General features: G+C 40.4%; 1 protein-coding gene across 1 annotated transcript in view; it reads left to right on the top strand.

The window, feature by feature from the left end:
* The window catches only part of anos1a (anosmin 1a), a gene marked incomplete at both ends in the record, with an annotated part of 29649 nt that extends 17372 nt beyond the window's left edge, over positions 1 to 12277 (top strand). The window contains 11 exons of the mRNA XM_083988286.1: positions 784 to 1006; positions 2393 to 2577; positions 3388 to 3517; positions 4605 to 4810; positions 5473 to 5599; positions 6739 to 6846; positions 8031 to 8119; positions 8235 to 8403; positions 9814 to 10040; positions 11005 to 11146; positions 12225 to 12277. Coding sequence (XP_083844412.1) covers positions 784 to 1006; positions 2393 to 2577; positions 3388 to 3517; positions 4605 to 4810; positions 5473 to 5599; positions 6739 to 6846; positions 8031 to 8119; positions 8235 to 8403; positions 9814 to 10040; positions 11005 to 11146; positions 12225 to 12277 — 1659 coding nt within the window. The remainder of the gene's footprint in view (positions 1 to 783; positions 1007 to 2392; positions 2578 to 3387; positions 3518 to 4604; positions 4811 to 5472; positions 5600 to 6738; positions 6847 to 8030; positions 8120 to 8234; positions 8404 to 9813; positions 10041 to 11004; positions 11147 to 12224) is intronic.
* Positions 12278 to 14423: the final 2146 nt, after the last annotated feature.

Below are 14423 nucleotides of genomic sequence, written 5' to 3'. Positions count from 1 at the left end.
GCCAGTCCCCCAACCAAGACACGACAAGGATCTGACATGGTGACCATTGTGGAAGCCAAAAAAACTGTGTAGCCTAGTCTGAACCTGGTCTTAGTCACAACCCTCTCGGCCCACCAGTCATTCAGGGTTCATATTAAAGGTGATAGCTACAACTTTTTCATCAAAACGGTTAATTTGTCAAGAATAATAGGCTACATCCACAGAACGTCTAGAGGGGTGCAGAATAAAAGTATTAATTTTACAGACATTTCTTTATAGTATAGAAATAATTTTTTTATGAATTTTGACGGGTCCAAAATATATAAATATTTACTTCTGGTTACGTTGGCAACGTTGACATGAAATGATCTCTGCATCAACAGCATTAGTACGTTGATGTCACGTGAGGCGGAGCTCAGGGGGAGCCAGATTCTGATAGCTCTCTGGAGAAAATGGCATCATGCTAATGCTAATGCTAACTAACGGTCAGCCGATACTGTAATGTTTCCGGTGCAGGCGTGATGCTGCAGGTTTGTCTGGTTTGTCTGCAGGTGAGTTAGTGTGAAATGATTCAGATGTGTTTCCAGTCCGCTGTCAACACCGGAACTGCTGCTGGTTAAATACGGTTAGCATTAGCTTAGCTTTAGCTACTAGCCGCTCCCTATCAGCGTACCTAGCAACCAGTACAGTTGACGGCTGGGAGGAATTAAACTTGTAGCTAACACAAATCTTAACATCTATTTGAAGGTCTTGACATTTGACTTGACATCTTTATGCTAACCCATTTTCCTCTCACCTATCTAGAGGGTATTTCCCAAGAAGCACTGGGAGTGCGTCACCAGTTGCGAGTTCCTCCAGTCGGTGCAGGCGACGAAACAAGGCAGCTGTCCGCCTCCAGAAAGAGCCAGCGGCTTCGCGGCCGCCTGCGTCGAGAGCTGCGACCACGACCAGGAGTGCTCGTCTCAGAAGAAATGCTGCTCCAATGGCTGTGGCCACACCTGCCAGGCTCCCAAAGACCTCTACAAGGGTAAGAACCAGAACTGGCCCAGCAGAATCACATTTATTCAGCAAGTCATTAATTGAACCCTCCTGTTGTCCTTTGGATCAAATTGACCCAATATGTTTCCTTCCTTCCTTCCTTCCTTCCTTCTTTCTTCTTCCTTCCTCTTTGATCCAATTGACCTGATCTGTTCCCTCTACCTCCATCTTTCTTTCCTTCCCTTTTGCCTTCTTCCTTCCTTCTTCCTCTTCCTTCCTTGAATGAATCTGTCCCCTCCCTCCATCTTTATTTCCTTCCCCCTTTCCTTACTTCTTTCCTCCCTTCTTCCTTCCTTGAACAAATCTGTTCCCTCCCTCCATATTTCTTTCCACAATCCCTTTCCCCTTCCTTCCTTCCTTCCTTCTGTTCTGTTCCTTTCCTTCCTTCCTTCCTTCCTTCCTTCTGTTCCCTCCCTCCTTCTATCTTTCCTTCCTTTTCCCCTTCCTTCTTTCCTCCCATCTTTCCCTTTGTCCTACTTCTTCCTTCCTTTTTGACCCTTCTATCTTTCCTTCGTTTTTCCCTTCCTTCCTTCCTTCCTTGACCCAGGAGGGCAACAGGAGGGTTAAGGGTGTCAATTTGGGGGGTCATCATTGGTAGAGACGCACCAACATCATCACCCCTCTGAAACAACAACAGCTGAATACTTCTTTTACATATAGGATCTTTTTTCTTTTTATTTACATTGAAATGAAATCTATACACAGCAACAGGTCAAAAGTCAAAGAAATTAAATTAGCTCCTAGATAAAATGGAATCTTGATAGCAGCTATTAGAGGACGCACACAGGATTCATATCCAACTCAAATCAAATCATAATGTTAAAGAATAACACATTTTAAAGCAGTAAATGGCCTTGCAGAGTATTTATTTGTTTGAATCTTTTCATATTATCATATCAGAAAACTGCAGTTTTATTTAATTCTTTGAGCTTTACTCACCGTGGCATACTTTAACTGCTATGAACTTCCTGTCAGCCTGAATAAGATGTTATACCAGCCTCCCCTGGGCCTTTCCTCAGACAAATGAGGCGAGGTGGTCCGGGTGGAAAATCTCCCGCTGACGGCTCTGATTCTGAGTCAGGTGGAGCTTGGCCTACTTAGGTCTTCATTGTCAGAGGAGGGATCAAAGAGAGCAAAAGCAAAGTAGATTCTGAGAGCCTGCAGCGGGATGTTCAGGTAACACAAGTGGTGGGAAGAGGAAGAAACTGATTTTGCCTTCTCACACAAAAACACTGTGTAAGCTATTCCCAGGACACCGAGCAGGAAAGCTGGATCTCCCTGTTTGTGGGGAGCAAATTTCAATCATAAATTTATAATGATCTCTCCAGATCTTTTCACCCATGACGATAATGTTTGGTTTTTCAATGACCAACAGGTGTTCCTCTAAAGCCGAGGAAAGAGCTGGGCTTTGAGGAGCTCTCCTCCGGTCAGCTGGAGGTCCGCTGGTCTTCCCGATTCAACATCTCTGCCGAGCCCGTGGTCTACATCCTCCAGAGGAGGTGGAACTTTGGCATCCAGCCCAGCGAGGATGCCGCCACCTCCTGGCAGGTGGTTGCACAGGTTAGTCCATGGTTAAAGTGATACGCCAACTTTTTTTTTTCGTGTCTTGCCTCACTCCCGAGTCCATGACCAGCAGATAGACACCATCCTTTCGACTGTGCGTGCAGTAACAAGGGAGATAGAGCCGTATCGCCCGTAATTAGCTTAGCTCAAACGCTGGACGTGTATAGGTAGTGTTTGTCTAAATACCAGCTGTTTACAATTTTGTTTGGACGAATTTGGCGCTACTCAAGCTAGCCGTTGTGACCAACGCACTTCCGGCTACTTTCACAAAATAAAACACCCGTTGCCCTTTACATACAGAAAACCATGACGATAGAATTTGTGCTTTTACTTTGAAATAGGAAGCTAACCTACCCTCGATGTAGCTAGCTTGAACCAAAATAAACCGTCTTTGCTTGAACCCTCCGTTTTGACCGATCTGGTCCCGTTAGCGGCATTTGACTGCTCAAGATGCCTTACCGGAGAGTTTTGTCAGCTCTGAGACGAAGATCGGTCCATTTAGAGTTGCTGAAGAGTTTCTCTGATGACTTTAGGTGGAGGCAGGCTAACACTACCCATACACTTCCAGTGTTTGAGCTAAGCTAATTACGGGCGATACGGCTCTATCTCCCTTGTTACTGCACGCACAGTCGAAAGGATGGTGTCTATCTGCTGGTCATGGACTCGGGAGTGAGGCAAAACACTTAAAAAAAATGTTGGTGTCTCCTTTAATGACCTCACCACAAATCCAGATCCATCAAGGAACCAAGAAAGACAGAACAGCTCATGCCTCTTTTCTTTAATCCACCTCCACCTGAATCACCACAGACCACGGAGCAGGGAGCGAGGATGTCCGACATCAGGCCCGGGCGCTGGTACCAGTTCAGAGTGACAGCTGTCAACACACATGGGACCAGAGGTTTCACCACGCCCAGCAGGCACATCCAGTCCAGCAGAGGTCAGACACTCACCCTCTGAGAGCACAGATCATGTGCTTGTTTGCATGATTGCCAAAAGTGAGATAAAAAATAAACATCTGGCCACTGAGACAAGACTACAAATTAGTGCTCAAAGTTCCCACGCTGTGTGTGCCCCTGAAGTTAAGCATGACTTTATATTATTTTATTTTATTTATTCATATGCACAATGATGAAACTAAAATTATATTACATAATACAAAAGGGAAATAACTGCGCAGGAGAGGAAAAGAAGCCCAAGAGGCTTATATAAAATCCTCCCCTTAGGAAGAGAAAAGAGGGAAAGAAACAAGGAAAAACACAACAAACAAGCAACAGAGAGAAAAAGAAGGAAGAAGGCAAAAAGCTACAATGACAAAGATTGATACAATAAACTTAAAGTCTGAGTATGATTTTGCCTGGATAGAAGACATGAGTTTTGGCCTAGTTTTACATCTGGATCTGATTGGATGACAGTTCAATCACAAATCAATACAATAAATTGTCTTTCTTTCATCTCCACCAAAGGTAGGTAGGTAGGTTGGTTGGTAGATTGGTAGGTAGGTAGGAAGGCTGGTTGGTTGGTTGGTTGCTAGGTTGGTAGATTGGTGGGTAGGTAGGAAGGTTGGTTGGTTGGTAGATTGGTAGGTAGGTAGGAAGGCAGGTAGGTAGGTTGGTTGGTTGGTTGGTTGGTTGGTTTGTTGGTTGGTTGGTTGGTTGGTTGCTAGGTTGGTAGATTGGTGGTAGGTAGGAAGGTTGGTTGGTTGGTTGGTAGATTGGTGGTAGGTAGGAAGGTTGGTTGGTTGGTTGGTTGGTTGGTTGGTTGGTTGGTTGGTTGGTTGGTTGGTAGATTGGTAGGTAGGTAGGAAGGAGGACAAGTGGTTATGGAGGGTCAGTAGTAATTCATCAGGGATATTGGTGGTGTGGTCACAGGAGCAGCAGAGTTCTGGATGTTCTGGAGTTTACTCAGGACTAGACTCGTGCAGTTGCAGTCTATTGCGGAGTTGTTGTGATTTGATTGACATTATGTTCAAAACAATTGTCGTGCCCCAATAATACGTGATAATATCCCCGTCCCCTCCCCCTCAGACCCCTCCAGTCCTCCGGCTCCTTCTGATCTGAGAGTGGCCAACATGACCTTCGGCCCCGGCCGGACGGTGTCGGCCCGGCTGCAGTGGAGCGTTCCCGATGACCTGGACGTTCCCATCCACCACTACAAGGTCAGCTGGAGCTGGACTGCAGTGGGACAGTCCTCGGCTTCGTCCCTGACCAAGAGGAGGAAGACGGTGCGAGAGGTGAGGACGGATGGACATTAAAGGGATAGTTTTACCCAAAATTCAAATTTCACTCATTATCTACTCACCCTCATGTCGACTAAGGGCTGTGAGAATTTTCAGAGTCCTCCGTTCCTTCTCTGAGTTACGGGGAGGTCCGCACAGCAGTATTTGTCCATATGATGGTTGTCAATGGATACCAACTTTCTTGGTCCAAAAAGACACACCAAAAAACATCCAAATACCTCCATACTGCTCGTCTGTAATGTCCCTCTTGTATTGAAGCCTCGACATGAGAAATTGTTCCGAAAAAAATTAAATAAGTCTATATTTTAAGCTTGTTTGTAGCGGAAGCTCCCAGTGTCTCAGTTCACTGATTTGCACTGACCGGCGGAACAATTTCTCATTTCGGGGCTTCAATACAATGGGACATTACAGACGAGCACTATGGAGGTATTTGGATGTTTTTTGGTGTGTCTTTTTGGACGAAGAAAGTTGGTATCCATTGAGAACCATTATATGGACTCTGAAAATCCTCACAGCTCTTAGTCGACATGAGGGTGAGTAGATAATGAGAGAAATTTGAACTTTGGGTGAACTATCCCTTTAAACTGAAAACTCTCCTCCAGAGAACAATAATGCACATGACTGAATCTCCTGTGTGTGTGTGTGTGTGTGTGTAGAGCCAGGTGGAGCTGGACAGCATGCGGTCTAACAGGAGCTACAGCGTGGAGGTCCAGGCTGTGTCCTACGGGGGACAAACCCAGCTCAAGGGGCCGCGAGCCGTCCTGCACTTCACCACGCAGCGCAGTACGTCTCTTCTACACTTTAAAACACGTCGCACGCAGCATGTTGCAGTAGCACTTAAAAGTTTTGAAAAAGCTTTCTTACTGTATGAACTTTACATTTAGCTTTTTCATGGTGATATTTGAAAAAGAAATCACCTTTGGGCTTTAAATATCTAAAAGTGCATCTTTAAATGTTTGATCCTTAGAGCTGAAAAATCTTTTAACTTAAATTCAAAATGCCACGGTGTTCCTTCCAAAATGACAGGCTGACATTAAGAAGAAGAAAAAATAAAGAAGACGAGTTCTCAACAATTATAGTTTCATAAAGATTCATTCGTTATGAAACAATAGAATTGATTTGTTAGTGGCCACATCTTGCATTCTGGTCTAGAGAGATGTGCCATGAAAGTTTGTGTTGATGGTCATGTTCCCCAGAGGATTGATTTTCAAGGTCTCCAAAGGACACACCCTCATAGTATTGATGACCTTTCCTCTGCTACAATGTAAAAGTCCCATAACAATTAGGCTAGACATCTTTATTGCTTCATTGCAAAGATAAACATGATGTAATGCTGGCGATATTGGACACTCATGGTCCCCAGAGGTGAGATGCAAATATTTTTGTTGTCTAAAATCAAATCTTAGGGTTTTACACTGCAAAAATTCAAAATCTTACCAAGAATATTTGTCTTATGTCTAGTCAAAATGTCATTTCTAGTCAAAATAAATCTCATTATACTTAAAATAAGACTCATTACATTTAAAAGTAGCTTGTTTTTAGACACTTTTTAATTTTTTCAAGCAAAATTTCCACTTTAAATAAGTAGAAAAATCTGACTGTGCAGCAAGTTTTTCTTTCTTATTACAAGCACAAAAAACTTGCTTCCACTGGCCGATTTTTCTACTTATTTCAATTGAAAATTAGTTTGAAACAAGTGAAAATGATCTAAAAACAAGTTAATTTTAGATGATGAGTCTTATTTTAAGTGGAAAGAGATTAGTTTTGACTAGAAATTAGACATTTTGACAAGAAATAAGACAAATATTCTTGGAAAGATTTTGAGTTTTTGCAGTGTAGAGTGTATTCTGAAAGTTTAATGCTTCCCTTATGAAATGCAGACTGTTGTTTTTCTCCATTAATTATATTTTGTTTGTCTGTAGACATCGGTGTGGCTCCAAAAAAACCCACAGGCGACACTCTGGATGTGGGGACGCCGTTCTACCAGGACGGACAGCTCCACGTTCATGTCTACTGGCAGAGCAGCACCGGTAAACCCTGCATGTGCACGTGCAGTCTGTATTGTGTGAATGGGATTGATTAGTCTGTGATTGGCTGAATTTATGTAACCAACCATGAGAGCAGGGGGAGTTCTTAATTAGACTACGGTTTAGGCTGCCAGAGACTCCCCTCCCCGATGTACAGCATAGTACATGCCCCTGAGCTGTTGTGAGTCTCTGCCATCAAGATAAACAGTCTGTCCTCCTCTGACACACACTGAAAAGCTGTGTGTTGTTCGCACAAAGACAGGTGTGTGTGCTTCAAAGGCTGATTCTCATGATGCAACACAAAAGCACCTTGTTAAAGGACACCAGAGATGCACAAGTACCATGTACTTACAGGATTTAAAGGTCCCATGTTGTATAAACGTAGAGATCACTGTGTTCTTTTATTATGAAGCAGGTCTAGGTTATGTATTAGTACTCTTAAAGGGATACACCAACATTTTTTTTTTCGTGTCTTGCCTCACTCCCGAGTCCATGACAAGCAGATAGACACCATCCTTTCGACTGTGCGTGCAGTAACAAGGGAGATACGGGCAGAGCTGGCGCACCGCTAATTAGCTTAGCTCAAATGCTGGAAGTGTATGGGTAGTGTTAGCCTGCCTCCACCTAAAGTCATCAGAGAAATTTCAAAGTAAAAGCACAAATTCTATCGTCATGGTTTTCTGTATGTAAAGGGCAACGGGTGTTTTATTTTGTGAAAGTAACCAAAAGTGCGGCTAGCTTGAGTAGCCCCAAATTTGTCCGAACAAAATTGTAAACAGCTGGTATTTAGACAAATTAACGACACACTGCTGATCTAAACGGCTACTTTCTCACCTAAAAATGTTTGAAATGTTGATAAAGTGATATATTTACAGAGTTTAGAGCTAAAATGAAATCAGCTTCTGACTGCTGGTTTCGGCTCAGGTAGGAGGCAGGCTAACACTACCCATACACTTCCAGTGTTTGAGCTAAGCTAATTAGCGGTGCGCCAGCTCTGCCCGTATCTCCCTTGTTACTGCACGCACAGTCGAAAGGATGGTGTCTATCTGCTGGTCATGGACTCAGGAGTGAGGCAAGACACGAAAAAAAAATCTTTACGTATCCCTTTAAAGTATTCAACCCTCAAAGAAAAGCACACAGCCTGAATTCAGAAACCGAACCCCCTGACATTTTCTTTCTTGTCGTAGATCCTTCAGTGGAATTCTACAAAATCCAGTGGGGTCCAGAGTACTGTGCACACAATCAGACCAGACCACAGGAGAAGACCAGCACACAGGTAACACAAACAAAAGGTTACATTGATTAATTATTATTGATCTGATCGGGGTACTAATGACATTTTGGGAGTCATCCTCCAATCCGCCATTGATGGTTTTCTGTTCCTTATCCAGGAGAGCTTTGTCAGCCTGGAGGGTTTGCTCTTTGCCTGTAAGTACAAGGTCCTCCTGCAGCCAATCAGCAAGAAGAGTCGTCCTCTGGCGGAAAGCACCAGCTTCTTCACTCCTTCCTGTGCCGCCATTCAGGCCAAGAGTCCAAAATCCATCTCCTGTGGAGAAACAGGTGAGACGCGGAATCCTTGGGTGCTGAAAACTGATATTCAAGAGTGTGGTTTAAAGCTGCATCATATTGCACAAATTAATTTCAGGTTAAAGCTACAGTAAAATACCCAAATATATCCTGTTTGTGTCCTGTTTGTCCTGCTGTAAAAGTGAAAATCTGCTTGAAAGGAGTAAAAAGTGTCTAAACACAAGCTACTTTTAATATGATGTGTCTTATTTTAAGTATAAAGAGATTTGTTTTGACTAGAAATGACATTTTGACTAGAAATAAGACAAATATTCTTGCTAAGATACTTGAGTTTTTGCAGTGTAATGCTGCATTAGCATCAAAACAAAGAAGGCTCAATAAAAAATGATAATACATATGTAGTCTAAGAAAAAAAAAACTGGAAAAGTTAGGGGGAGGGGCCCACTTTAGTAGGGGGCCCAGAATTCCTAGCAACGGCCCTGGTGCTAAGGTATGCTAAGTAACAACAGGCATTTTTTCCCCCATAAATCTTTTTTGGACTTTTCAAAAATCACTTAAAGAAACCATTTTAATATATTTAATTTGTTAAAGAGAGATGGACAACAAAGTCAATGATTTTGAAATGGAAAAGAAACCATCAGCATGTTCTAGTTTGTCCTTGGCGGTCTACTCGGTGCCTCCAACCTCCTGTGAGCTTCTTCATGCGGATCGAGACCATGTCGTAATAACTCAGTCGCCACCCCCAGGGCCGTTGCTAGGAATTCTGGGCCCCCTTAAAGAATACTAAAGTGGGCCCCTCCCCCTAACTTTTCCAGTTTTTTTTCCCTTAGACTACGTATGTTTTATCATGTATTATTTAGCCCACTTTGTTTTGATGCTAATGCAGCATTACACTGCAAAAACTCAAGTATCTTACCAAGAATATTTGTCTTATTTCTAGTCAAAATGTCATTTCTAGTCAAAACAAATCTCATTATACTTAAAATAAGACACATCATATTAAAAGTAGCTTGTTTTTAGACACTTTTTACTCCTTTCAAGCTGATTTTCACTTGGAATAAGTAGAAAAAATCTGATAGTGGAACAAGTTTTTCGTCCTTATTAAAAGCACAAAAAACATGTTTTCACTGGCAGATTTTTCTACTTATTTCAAGTGAAAATTTGTTTGAAACAAGTGAAAAGGATCTAAAAACAAGTACATTTTTAGGTGATGAGTCTTATTTTAAGTGGAAAGAGATTAGTTTTGACTAGAAATGAGACATTTGGACAAGAAATAAGACAAAAATTCTTGGAAAGATGTTGAGTTTTTACAGTGTACTGTGAGTATTAGTCAGGGTCTTATGCAGAATAAATCAGTCATACAAAGATTAGACTACGGTCTTCATTTAACACCCCCCCCCCCCCCCCCCCCCCCCCCCCCCTCCCTGCCTGTTCGTCTTCCAGCAGCGTCCCCTCAGAAGGTCCTGGTGAAGGCGGCCAACCTGACGGCTTCCTTCGAGGTTCTGGGCGGGAACGTGACGGCCGTCTTCAGCTGGGATCTGTCCCGGGCGCCGCTCCACCAGCAGCTGACCGGTTACCAGGTGACCTGGGCCGAGGTCGTCCCTAGCAACCACCACAGCAACAACAAACTGCCCCACAGCCTCATCTCCCAGGCCCAGATCTTACCCCCGGTCAGTACCCGAATAAATAAATTACAGTGGCTAAAGTTTGTTTTCCTGTTGCCAATTATAATAATAATTAGTTTTGTGGGTTTATTTCCCATTCCCCCGGGAAATAATGATTACTTTTATAAAAATAGTCCAAATCGTTAATTCCCAATTATTGCCATTTCGATCAGTTCAGCCAGTTAATTTAGGCCACATCAGGTCAACAATTTCAATTAAATTTTCTTAACATGCCATTAAAATGTATTTTATTATTTTATGCATTTATATAATACTTTCTATGTTGTGTTCATTTGATCAAGTTTTATAAAACACTTTGAATTGCTTCTGTGCATGACGTGTACTACATATACAAATATCGTCAATTTTTATTATTATTTTTTTTTTTTACATTTGGATTATTTTAAGAAAGAAATATAGATTAAAAAAAATGATATGCTATGTTAGAGTTATATAAGTAGAAGAAATTAATTTGTAGCAATAATAATTATTAGCAGAAAATTTGTGTGAGGTCATTTAAACAAGAAAAAAAAATTGATGTCCAAATGTTGAAATCAATTAATAGCAAGTAAGAAAGAAAAAAATAAGAAACTGCTACCATGACACAGGAAATATTCCCTCTAAACTTTCCTTTTTCTTGTGTCACTTGAAACCTAGAAATGTTATTGCAAGTTTGATTTCATTCCATTTTAACATTTATGAAAGACCAGCGATACGGTAAAACCACCATGTTCCCTGTTATTTTCCCCCCGGCTGAAGTTCTCTGTGAAATATTTGACTTTTAATGCAGATTCAGATATGTATTTTTTCCCCGGCAGACGAATCTCAGGGTCCACTGAGCTGACAAACACTTTAGAAAAAAAAAAAAAACGGTTTCGTCTGCAGCATTCGCACAATTTCACACACCTTGAGCATTTTGAACCCCTCCTTCCCTTACTCACTATTTGTCTTCCTTCTCTCCTTCTCTCAGGATGGGAACGTGCTGGTGGTTTCAGGCCTGCACCCGGCCGGTCTGTACCGGCTGGAGGTCCAGGCCATCACAGCCGAGGGGGAAGGTCCCGCAACCAGCCGAACCTTCCAGACCCCCGGATACCAAAGTGCCCCCAAACACAGTAAGGGAAACAAACAAAAAAAAAAAAACATCCATTGCAATTAGTGGTTTTTGACCCCCCCTCCCCTTTGTGTTGCAAAGGGGTGGAACATTTCCAGTAAATTTCCGGTAAATTTCCAGAAACTTTCCATGGGAAGTTAAGCTGGGGAATTTTGGAAATATTCCAAATTGGAAACTTTCCATGGGAATTATGGGAATTTATGGGTATAATTGGGAATTTATGGGAATTAACTGAAAATTGGGGGTAATTTAAACAAACTGTATCATATCTGGGGTTGCAAAGGGGCAGAAGTTTTCCAGAAACTTTCCATGGGAAGTTAAGCTGGGGAATTTGGGAAATATTCCGAATTGGAAACTTTCCATGGCAATTTATGGGTATAATTGGGAATTTATGGGAATTAACTGACAATTGGGGGTAATTTAAACAAACTGTATCATATCTAGGGTTGCAAAGGGGCGGAAATTTTCCAGAAACTTTCCATGGGAAGTTAAGCTGGGGAACTTTGGAAATATTCCAAATTGGAAACTTTCCATGGGAATTATAGGAATTTATGGGAATAATGGGAATTTATGGGAATTAACTGGAAATTGGTGGTAATTTAAACAACTGTTAATATCTAGGTTTGCAAAGGGGCGGACATTTTCCAGAAACTTTCCATGGGAAGTTAAGCTGGGGAATTTTGGAAATATTCCGAATTGGAAATTTTCCATGGGAATTTATAGGAATAATGGGAATTTATGGGAATTAACTGGACATTGGGGGTAATTTAAACAAACTGTATCATATCTAAACATAAATGTAAGTATTTTGTTTTGTCATAAGCAGACATCCATGCAAAATAAAACAAAGGCCAACCTTCAATTTTGTAAATTTCTAATTTATTCCTGTTTATTCCCATTTATTCCCGTTAATTCCCATACTATATTCCTGTTAATTCCCATATATTCCCGTTAATTCCCATGGAAAGTTTCCAACTTTGAAAATTCCCAGAATTTTGCAACCCTAATTGCAATACAACTGAAGTTTTTTGGGGGGCATTTACGGCTCTAACCAAAGTTTCTTGTATTGTACTTTTCAGGATCCAGGCTGAGGAAGCATCACCACAAGCAGCCAATCATCAACAGGCATTGAGTCCCGACAGCCAATCAGCATGAAGCCTCTCCAGACCTCAGGATGACCAACGATCCAGCTTCATAAACCAGATCAATTCTCCATAACAACCACAGTAAAAGCTGCTACACTGCAACAGCCGCAGTAATAACAGTAGGCTACTCTAAGAATCAATTCCAATCTCATTGATTAACAAGAGCAATACAGTTAATTTGACCTTTAATAAACACAGTTCAGCCACTGCATTGCTCTGAAAGTGCAGCAAAGCTTTATGCAATATGTTTTCCTTTGACTCCGAGCTGAGAGATAGATCTTTGCACTTGTTTGTGACCTGTAGGTGATTATATGCATCATAATAGCACGTAGATACAGTAGCTGTGCCACTTTTATTCACTGTAGGGCTGGGTATATTTAGAGCAAAATGTAAGAATGAAACCTAAACCGGATGAAGAGGTTCAAAAAATAGTTTTATTACGTCAATACAGGCAGATGACAAATGAGCATAATCCCTAAAGATGCAGCTGTTTGTGTTGTATAAGACATGATTGTTGTGACAATTATACCAAAGGTAGGACAGCTAAATGTATCTGAGCATAGGCAATATCCAAAGTTAAATATCGCAATATACAATATTATAATTAAGGTGTGTTTGAGGGTGGAAGTTATAATATAATTTCTCTGTTTTATTTATATTTTAGTTATTTGGCACATGCTGAGGTACAATACAATAATCTTAAAAATATGGGATTGTATAACTTGCTATATTATTATATTGTTGCTATATTCTCAATATCGTTTATATTGATATTTGATATTATCAAATATTTAATTTATCAAATATCGCTACAATTGTTTTTTGAGATCTAATATCGCAATATTTTATATTATCCTACAGTATGCCCATAAGTTTAAAAATTGCAATGTACAATTTTGTTATCATTAAGATTGAGGATAGGTGGTTATAATATAATTTATTTTTTTCCTTATTTATTTTTTCAGTTATTTGTGACATACAGTGGTACAATAGCATGTAGGCTATTACTGTTGCTATATTAAATATTAATTATATCAAATATAACAATGTTCAATAATGTAAAATATTGTGATATTTGATCATATTGACTATTGTGACGTTCAATAACATTGCAACAATTTGTATTGTTAAACATAATAATATATTACATTATCAACCTTGCAATGTTTTATATTATCAAACATTGCGATAATTGATATCACTGAATATTGCCCCAATACAAGTCCAGAAGTTTTAGAACCTTATACATACAAATGCTGCTGCCAATGTCAAATGTCAAACTACCTTTAAATCAATTAATAATCTGGCTTGCTTTTTAAGAAATTTACAGTTACAGTTTCTAAGTAAATTAATCTTCTTTTCCATTTACTTTTCTGTTGCACTGACACAATTCCCTCTCAGCAGTTTGATACCCAGCCCTAACTCCCTGCTGCATGCCAACACCGACTGTTTATAGTGATGTCAGTGTCGTTGAACGGCTCCCCGTAGCCGATTTACTGAAGCGACTGTGTGTTTGTGTGTAAATGACTCGTAGCTCCCTGTATTCTGTAAATGCTGTACATACTGTTTGTCTGTATTTATTAGATGTGGTATGAATGTCTACTCTAAAACACAACTGTACTGTACCATATGTGTGTGTATGTGTGTGTGCTCAGCCTTTTGTAAACCTCTAGAGATCCTGTACAAAGATGTTTTTTAACTGAAGATAAATTCCATGCCAATATGTGTACAGCCTATTTTGCACATTTTTCATTCCGGATTATTTGATCCTTTTTGTTCATGCTCCATCATCAGCATTTTTTTCCCCCACTACACTCTTAGAAATAAAAGTGCTAATTAGAACCATATAAGGTTCATCTTTCCAAGAATATTTGTCTTGTTTCTTGTCAAAATGTCTAATTTCTAGTCAAAACTAATCTCTTTCCACTTAAAATAAGACTCATCACCTAAAAATTAACTTGTTTTTAGATTGTTTTCACTTATCGTTTCAAACAAACTTTCACTTGAAATAAGTAGAAAAATCTGCCAGTGAAAGCAAGTTTTTTTTGTGCTTGTAATAAGAAAGAAAAACTTGCCCCACTATCAGATTATTTTAAGTGAAAATATGCTTTAAATAGGTTTTTAAAAAAGTGT

Source organism: Trachurus trachurus, assembly GCF_905171665.1.
Source record: "Trachurus trachurus genome assembly, chromosome: 2".
Lineage (NCBI taxonomy): Eukaryota > Metazoa > Chordata > Actinopteri > Carangiformes > Carangidae > Trachurus > Trachurus trachurus.
The sequence above is the reverse complement of the archived record's forward strand: the minus strand, read 5'-3'. Positions and strand labels throughout refer to the sequence as shown.